General features: G+C 42.4%; 1 protein-coding gene across 1 annotated transcript in view; it reads left to right on the forward strand.

Moving 5' to 3' along the window:
• Positions 1-2877, forward strand: part of LOC134460395 (activin receptor type-2A-like) — a 27075-nt gene extending 24198 nt beyond the window's left edge. The window contains exon 9 of the mRNA XM_063212820.1: positions 1930-2877. Coding sequence (XP_063068890.1) covers positions 1930-2130 — 201 coding nt within the window. The 3' untranslated portion in view covers positions 2131-2877. The remainder of the gene's footprint in view (positions 1-1929) is intronic.
• The last annotated feature ends 7171 nt before the right edge of the window (positions 2878-10048 follow it).

Raw genomic sequence — 10048 nt, forward strand, 5'->3', positions numbered from 1 at the left:
TACAACAGTTATCTGATTCTTAACTGTATTTAATTACCATCCCAACTGTGTGCGCAGTGCTGTTAAGACTGCTTATAAGCTAAAGTAGCCTAGCTTTCAAATGCAATGGGCAGACAAGATAGGCTACATTGCTATATTTGTTTGAAATGATTTGGGGGCAAAATAGGAGCGAAACACATCGCAATATGACACAAACTACCGGACAAAATACCTTCTACGTTGGATTTGGACTTTAATTCAAAGACAATATGCACACAATGTCAAGTAAATCGGTTTGTTCTCAGTGTCTCTCTTCAGTCTGTTTCGTTTCTGTCCCACTGTTGTTTACTACCTAGTCCAGCGGCAGCGCAACGACAAATAAGCCATTAGTGTTGCCAGGTGTAGAACGAAATAAGCTGTTTTGGGCTGTCTTGGAAAAAAAGCCCAAAACAGCTGCTTATAATCATTTAACCCTTCTTCCTTGAAAAATCTATGACACCCTGGTCAAGATTTTAGGTTATTTTATGAAATGCTGCATTTTCCCCTTTGTTGGATAGGGAAATATAAACTATAAATTATAGAAAATATTATTGAAATGAAAAAATGATAAAATATAAATGGAGATTAATTTAAATTCATGATTTTATCTCATTTTAACATTTAATTTGAGATCTTTTCCTCAGAAAGATTAAGATTTGGGGGGAAATCGTCGCATATCAAAAAACCGTGCAGAAAACCGTGATATCAATTTTCATCAAGAAAACCGTGATGCTATTTTTTTCCAAAACCGCCCAGCCCTACACCCATCCCTAACACACATACTGTATGCATGAATAGTCCATATCAGAGGCATACGTACACACACACACACACACACACACACACACACACACACACACACACACACACACATGAATAGTCCTTATCAAATGTGAGAGGAGGAAAACCTGTCCAGCCATACATTATGCTCTGGAACAAAATGTACAGAGAGGTGGCTCATAAACATAAAGAAGAACATCAGCAACTGATTCACTCCTCTTTTCTCATCCTCTCTCTCTCTCTCTCTCTCTCTCTCTCACACACACACACACTTATATATATGCAGACCAGACAACTCTCAAATATGCACACATGCATGCACCCGCGCACATGCACACGCACGCACGCATGCACGCACACACACACACACACACAGTCTAAATGATACTTAATTCACAAGTATCATATCATGTCCTAATGGTATGTGGCTCACAGAGTGCTGTGTCAGCTGTAAGCAACACTTATATCTCCATTTCCACACCATCTGAATATTTTGTTTTTGAATGGGTATTGCCGTATTACATTCATGGTGGCCAAAGCAAGTGGGCACAAACCCAATGGTGCGTTCCTGTGTGCGTTAAGTGTGTGCACGTGAGTGTGTTTGTATGTGTGTGTGTGCGTATGTGTCCCCTCTCCCAGGGCCTGACCATGCTGTCTGAGATGATCAAGTGTAACGGAGGCTAACTAGCAGAGTTGACGTGGAACGTTAGTAAACCTCCCTCCCGAAAGCCTCATACAGTGTCGACTGGTCCTTTAGTCCAGCGGTATCGTACTGTGCCTCCCATTTCCGAACCGATGTAGTTGACGAGGTCACAGGTTCGCGGCCCGAGGGGGACGAACTGTGCAGGAAGACCTCCGTCACAGTGGTGCCGTGAACCGGATTGGGAGTGAGGTTTAAGGGGGAGAGTGTAACGGAGGCTAACTAGCAGAGTTGGCGTGGAACGTTAGTTAACCTCCCTCCGGTGTCGATGCCGTTGGGCTGAGGGAGTGGTCCTATAGTCCAGCGGTATCGCACTGTGGGGGACGAACGGTGCAGGAAGGCCTCTGTCACAGGAGGAGTGCTGGGATGACTATGAGCATATAACTAATGTCTTTGTGTGTGTGTGTGTGTGTCTGTGTGTCCTCTCCCAGTGCCTGGCCATGCTGTGTGAGACGATTGAGGAGTGCTGGGACCACGAGGCTGAGGCGCGGCTGAGCGCCGGCTGTGTCGAGGAGCGCGTCATCCAGATGCAGCGGACACACAACCCCACCCTCATCGCCCCCGACGACATCCTCACCGTCGTCACCATGGTCACCAACACCGACTTCCCGCCCAAGGAGTCCAGCCTATGATGATGCCCCCCATCCCATTGGTCGAAGAGAACGAGAACCTGGTGGGCGGGATTATTTGGTTGGTTGATGGAACATGTGCAACTGACCAACCAGATTTAACAGTTTTTTTTACAAATGAATCTGGTCCTTGATGCCCATAGGTTGAGAAGCTAAGTGGGCGAGACTTTTCGAGGGATGGTTGATTGGCAGTGGCGCCGACCAACCAGATGTACTGGTTTTTTACTGATGTCCTCCTCCCCTCCCCAAACCTCCACTTCCCGATTAGCACTAAGCAGCAGAGGGTTGACCTTTGTTTGAGGAAATGAAATGGGGGGTGGGGTTTGCGGATGCTTGATGGATAGTGGAACTGACCAGCCAGATTATACCTGGTTTTACTGATGTCCTCCTCCTCCCCAACTTCACTTCCTGACCCTTATTTGAGAGGTTGACCTTGGTTTGATCTTCAAGACTCCAACTTGGAGGTCAACAGTGGTGTTGTGATGTCGGGTTTTTTTTTTGGTGGGTTTTTTGGGGGTGGGGGGTTGGATTTCTTTCCTGGGTTTTTGTGCAGCATGGGGTTGAGTTGAGTTGAGGAGCGCTCATTCACCTGGTCTCTCCTCTTCAAACCTCTTCTTCTATCTCATTCAGGAATAATGATCTGCCCTCACCAGCAGAGGGTGTACTACTCGAACAACAACAACTAACGACCACCACCTCTTCTTATCTCCACAACGTCGCTCTCTCTCAATAAAGCAAATCCTCCCACCATTGTTGCTCCTGTTTCCTGGAGAGTGACAAACAGACATCATAGCGGGGGGCAAGCAGGGCAAAATAAAATAACTGCCCCCCCATCCCCTACTCCTACCCCACCTCCAACTCTGTGCAGCTGGACTTTTTAACCCATGGGATCTGGGAACAACAGAACCCTGGAGCAAGCCAAGCGAGGCATAATCACCATGGAAACTGAAAGGTGTATGGTTGATAAAAAAAAAGCCCACATGGGGCGTGTGTTGTTTTAAGATTTTATTTTTTATAAAAATATACAAATACCTAGAAATGTAAAAAAAAAAAAAAAAAAAATGAAATCAGAAGGAATGGACTTCTGGACTCGATGAACTCACGTCTGGGATTGGGGTTTGTAAACAACAACAAAAATGTGTTAAAAAAATTACAAATACAGATGATGAAAGGACTGAAATACATGACGTGGAGATTGAGACTGACAAGAGAGTAGCTGGGTTAGAAAAAAGGGCAATCGTGTTTTTTAGAAACTAAAAAAAATACTGAAAAAAAAACATTTTTGCTGTTCACTCTGGTGTTTTTATTATGAAATGACTTAACAGTAATGCCAATTAAGAAACAGCTTCTGAATGTCTGGTGTACCAGTGTTGTACATAAATATCAGTGGAATACCAACCACCCTATACATGCTCTATCAAAAGGGGGGGTTGCTTGTCTGGTTTTATTTTATCTGATTTAAATTTTATTTTATTTTTTTCTTAGCATTACATTTTTAGAATGCAGACCATAAACCTCCCTCAACCAGGTATACCTCAGTTCCACATCTATGATGAATATAACACACACACACACACACACACACACACACACACACACACACACACACACACACACACACACACACACACACACACACACACACACACACACACACACACTTTCTCTTTCGTTTTTGTTGAACTTGAATAAAAGAGGAGGTGAGAAAGAAAAATGGATAAATGGATTTAGAAAAAGAAAAAGAAAACACTAAAATGTGAATCCCTATGCGTGGCTTTGTGACATTTAACTGCTAAACTGAGGATGCCAACAGATAGACAGATGCTGAGAGAGGCCATATGATATTTCCATGCCAGTGTTTCATCTTTGACCTCTGGAACTGAACTTGCTAGCCTGCTGCTAAACTAGCCCATCGTACTGCACTTCACTTCACACAGAAGAGAGTAACTCTTTACCGTACTGCAAAATGATTTCTTATTTTTTTGTCAGTCATGGTCTGTAAATTCACTGATGTGAACCTAAATGTTAGCGTTGAAGCTAATCTTGTTACTCGAGCCATTTCTCAGAAGCGTCATTGCTAACTATTTAGTTACAATGCAATTTCCCATTAGCCACCAACTAAATTGCTAACTTGCTAACAATTGCACTTTCAGGAAATGCATTCTAGACAAGTGAAATACTGGGCTAATTGCATTCTGTCCATGTTCGCCGTTCTGTGAAAGTGATTACAATCTTTTTAAACTACAAAATATTTAAAATAAAACCCTTGACGGTTGCTTAATATGGCAAAGCTAAACCTTCTGTGCCAATACAAGTGTAGTATGAGAGGCTTCGTTTAGCAGGCTGTGCTTTTATGCCTTTTTTTATTTTCTTTCCTTTGCTTTCCCCAACATACAGTAACGAGCCTCAGCTTCCACAGCACCTCACCCTCTCAAGCACCTTTCTCTCTATTTGAAGAGTTCATATGCAAAACCCTCTAACTGCATTTGTGGTGAGTTTACAAAAACAGGCTGTATTTCAACAACTTTGATATGAATATAAACTAAGCAGCCCATCTAATGCTGTTTGGGCTCGACTTGCTGTAGGCCTATAACGACATTTAATTGGATTTTGTATTGTGGTTACTTGGTGAGAATTCCGTTTCAAAATGAAATTTTACAGATGTTCGCAATGGCTTTTAGATGGTTTTGCATCTGAACTTTTTGTTATTTTTATTTTCCTGATGAATTATACTGTACAATCGTCTCCCCTTACACCTATTGTGAGGGGGGGGTGTCGTGTTAATGTGAAAAATGGTGACACTAAAAAAAAAATGCTGTTCTGGTTTTTGGGTTTGCAGTGAAATTTTGAACAGTTTCTCTTTTTTGTTGTTTAGTGTCGCTTGTCTGCCCCATCTGTTATAGCCTATGTGAGTTTGTTTCTTTTTGCCCCTCTCTCTCTCCCCTATCTTTCATTTTGAGGATGAATGTGGGCCTTTGTCAGAGGTTTGAACAGTGTTGTCACACACATTCTTCATCAGGTCCCCAGACGGACATCGTTAGCCATTCACCTCGTTACCATAAGGTAGTAGCTGTGCCCTTGTCTACACAAGCAGGCACGCACGCACACAGGCGCACACACACACACTTCGTACATCCTCCATCAGTCGTAACTCTTTCATCACTACTGGTGCCATCAACCAAGCCAACCCACCCCCCCACCCCCAACACACACACACACACACACACACACACACACTAGCAAAGGGTTAGTATAGCTACCCATACCACCCCCAAATAAGTGTGACATTGGGATTCTTGTAGTGCTTGCAGTTTGACATTCTTAGCTTTTTTTTAACACCTCTTTAACAGACATTTTCTTCACATAATACTAAGTCTTACCTGACTTTCAGTCCCGAGTGATTATCTCTCTTTTTTTTTAGCTCTCGTTTTTTTTTCCTGCACTAACTGACCATTAATAAACAGTGCACATTTGCCCTGGCGGAGTATTTCAAGAGCTTGGCTAAGCTGACCTACTGTACAGAATGTGGTAAACCTGCTAGTAGATAGCCTCAAGGTGTCATCTAGTTCAGAAAATTAGGATCTCAGGCTCTTCTATTAGCTGATTTACCACAACGTCCAGGTTAACTTAACTTCAACCTGGATTTTTACTTAACCACCTTCTTGAAATGACACCCTCCTTCTCATCCTCCCGTTCACATCATCATCATCAACTGGAACAGTCAACAACAACAAAAACAACATGAAACATCAACAGTGACATCAGGGATACCGTACTATGCTTTTCTAAGTTACAGCACTTATGCAACCGACCGTGGTTACCACGGTTACTCTCATTCAAGCGACTACATAAAACAAAACAAATGTTTCTACAACTACAGAGACTGTAGCATTTTTTATATATCGAAACAAATACGAAAAAAGCAAAAACTTAATTCATCACTGAAATGTGTTTTGTTTTTCCTTGTGTTTTTTTTTGTCCTTTATGGCAAGAAATTAGCCTGTGGCCTGAGCAGTGTGCAAGAACAGTGCCAACTCTTTTCTCTGGTTTGAAAAAAAGTAAGAATAGACAAGACACCACCATATCCTGACCCTGTGTGTGTGTGTGTGTGTGTGTGTGTGTGTGTGTGTGTGTGTGTGTGTGTGTGTGTGTGTGTGTGTGTGTGTGTGTAATGTAGTGGGTCTGCTGTGTCCCTGGCTTGATGAGGTTTTGTGTTAAGGATGCACAGCTATGTGACTGCAATGGTAATGAAAAGGCTAACACCATGGATGCTGTGTGTGTGTGTGTGTGTGTGTGTGTGTGTGTGTTGTAATGAAAAGGCTAACATCATGGATGCTGTGTGTGTGTGTGTGTGTGTGTGTGTGTGTGTGTGTGTGTGTGTGTGTGTGTGTGTGTGTGTGTGTGTGTGTGTGTGTGTGTGTGTGTGTGTGTGTGTGTGTGTGTGTGTGTGTGTTGTAATGAAAAGGCTAACATCATGGATGGTGTGCGTGTGTGTGTCGGCCTCTATCTACGAGCCCCTTCCTATCTGATGTAGCGGATCATGTCACTGGACCCCCCTGTGTCCTACCCAATCTCACCCCACTTAACGACCCCTATGCACCTAACGACCCTAGTACACCTGTCCTGTCCCACTAGGTCAGTAAGTGGTGTGATTGGCCAGGTACTGACACAGGTGTCATGCACCCGCCCATCACCTCCCTCCCCAACCAATCAGCACTTCCTGGACTTCACCCTTGGCCAATCAGCATTTTAACACCCCACCCACCCTCCTCCCATTGGTTGCTACTGTACAGGAAGTCCCGCCCCCCGGACACATCCCTCGAAAGCCTATCCTCCTTTTGTAAGAAAAGACCCTCCTCCCGCCCCTGTCCTTTATGGTGTAAGACAAGAAATATATATAAATAAACGTATATATATTATATTAATAACACTGATGATTACCCAACTGGATTGGCTGCATATTATAGAACAAAATGCACATTTATGTAAATATGAATGTTGTTTTTAGATTGTGAATATAGCATGAGGTTGTTTCTATTATTTTCAAACAAAAAAGGTATCACAAAAGCAAAACGAGTCCTTTATTAAAGTATTATTCCATTAAGATTTTACTGTTGTTTTATTTTATATTATATTCTAATTTTTAATTGTATTAATTTATGTCAGTGCCCCCCTTCATGAAATGTTTGCTTTTCTTCTCATGTTCAAGCTTTCAAAAACTTCAATCTGTTTGTCTGCTCAGAAGAGGATCAGATGTCATTTAAAGCAACACTAAGTAATTTCTTCTAAATGACAGTAATTTCTAAAAACATTTCAGTGGTTCACTAACAGGTGTTCGGCCTACAGGATAAAGTGTACTTTATTATGCTTCACTGCCCTCCCTGGGCTACCATGAGGAGCAGACATTCTTATTTAATTTTCTTAAATGAGAGGCAATACCCCTTGAAACGTGCACGCACAGGTGTGTCACAATAGATGAAACCACTTAGTGTTGCTTTAAGCCATGGTTAGAGTAACGAAAAACAAATCCAATCATAACTGACCTCAAGATATACATCCCAGATGAGACAAAATGGACACCAGTCACCCTCAGTCAGTACAGTGTTGCTGCATTACGCATCAAACCTACAGCCTTCAGTGGGTTGAGACGTTGCTGTTTGTTTTTCGTTTGTTTTAAAAGATTCTGTTTCTGTTCCTTTTCCTCCTTTCTATAAACGCATTACCTCTACGTTGCGGCTGGCTGGCTAGCTCAAGCTACTGTAAAAGGTCCCCCTTGGTGCCTCCCTTCCTCCACCACACCCCACCCCCACCCCAGGTGGCTGGGATTTCATATGGGAAGCCCATGCCCCAAACCCACCCCACCACACACACACACACACACATCTCCTCCAGTCTGCTTTGGCTAAGTCTGTCCGCAGCACCGAAACTGGACATCAACCCCAACGTCATTTTTTTTAAAAACAAAACCAACAACAAACTCGCCATTTTTAAAATGCTTTGCAATAACAAGAGAAAAGAAATGAAAAAAAGGAAGAAAGAAAAAAAGAAAATCAAAAATGAAAAGTATTTCACTAACTGTTTCAGAAGGCCTGGTTGGAAGTGGTTGTTCAATGTTGTACAGAAAACAAAATGTATGCTATTCCTTTAAAATAAACTATAGTGACTGCTCTGAAGTCTGTCTCCTGTGTTTTCACTGACTAGTGTATACTGTCTGAAGATACTTATTCATTCAGTTCATGTTGTTAAAGGCTACTGAATATTTTTAGGGCCTTGAAATGTTCAAGTCCTACCCAAGTAAACTAGACAAACCCTAACTGCAGAAACTATCTCTGTCTGTGAGGGTTGGTCTAGCTCAGGGATGTCAAACTCAAATTCACAGGGGGCAAATGTAAAAGGTGGAATGTAGTCGCGACCCGATTCAAAATCTAGTTTTTAAAAATGGGCTAAAATTGTGTGTGCATTGCACTTGGGCCTAAAACTTACAGCAAATTTCACAAACACTGATATGATTATCAGACTTAAATGTGCCTGAACATATTCTGTAAGAGGGGGATGTGTTACATTGCCCCACTTTTATTCCTACGTCACAAAATTTCATGTTCAGGTTATGATACTACATATTAATGGTGTATTTGGGCCAACTGTAATACTCATTAGAAAAGAGAAATGATCTCGCAAGCCAATGCCTGAGGGTCAGATTTGGCCCCTGGGCCTGGGTTTCCCATTTGTTTATATTGATGGCTATCGATGTCTTCAAAATTTTGGAGTGAGTAGTTGTGGAGCTCTCAGCTAACCTGGGGGCCGTTTCTCGAAAGAGTCTTTGCTATTGTCGTTAGCAAAGTCCTTCGTACGAGCAACTCAACTGCATCTTGACAGCGATGCTCACCACTAAATCCAAGGGAATGGTGTTACGTCTTAAGACGGTTAGCAATGACAATAATCGAGAAACTGACCCCTAGCTCTCTTTTTCAGATTTCCACATTGGCAAGAATTCAGTAGGAAATCTATGGAAGTCTTAGTACATGAGGTGCAAGGTCAGCAATTTAAACACCAGCCATTGGTTCCACGGCTTTGCTAATGACATGCCACAGTCACTCGTGCATAGTAACCACTGAGAAAGCAATGTTCACCTCTGCTCATACAAATCAGTGACATATATTGGTCTTGCATCATCAATTGCAAAATTTACTTTATTTGTTTTACTATGAAAATAAGTACAGCATACAAAAAATGTCATGTATAAAACCACAACCTTAAATTGGTCCAAGGCAATGTGTGTTTTGGTCGGTCCATTCAGAAGTCATCCAAATAATATCCAATATTAACATCCAAACAAGGGCTAGTTGATTTACACCATGATGGTGGGACACTAAGCTCTTAACGCACGAATAGACCAGCCGCGACGCGATTGAAGCGACAGAGAAACGCTTCTGTGCAGCAAGAGCGATACTAGTGATTGAAGCGACTAGAGTTTGTTGGTTGAAAGAAGAACGCAAGCATTCCAACATTCCCATTGGCTGTGGTTACTGACCTCTATACAGTCACTGGCTGTGGTTACTGACCTCTATACCAGTGTTTCTCAACCTTTTTTTAGGCGAGACACCCTTTCAATTCATGAAAAATTTCAAGGCACCCCAAACCAACAAGCCGTAACATCGCATTCGATACCACACAAGCTAGTGACACATTTGGAGACGTCACACGACCTACGTTCGAAGTTGCAGCTGACTGGGGTAACCTATATTTACTTTATTGTGCGTAAATGGCAGATGAAAGACTCCACTGACTAAGCAATACTTTATCAATTTAGACAAATATGTATTACCGGTATATTACATAACTTATTCATCAGCCACGTTTCCGCGGCACCCCTGAGGGGGGCCTGCGGCACCCCAGGGTGCCCCGGCACCCTTGTTGAGAA

The sequence above is a fragment of the Engraulis encrasicolus genome, chromosome 12 (assembly GCF_034702125.1).
Source record: "Engraulis encrasicolus isolate BLACKSEA-1 chromosome 12, IST_EnEncr_1.0, whole genome shotgun sequence".
Classification (NCBI taxonomy): Eukaryota; Metazoa; Chordata; class Actinopteri; order Clupeiformes; family Engraulidae; genus Engraulis; species Engraulis encrasicolus.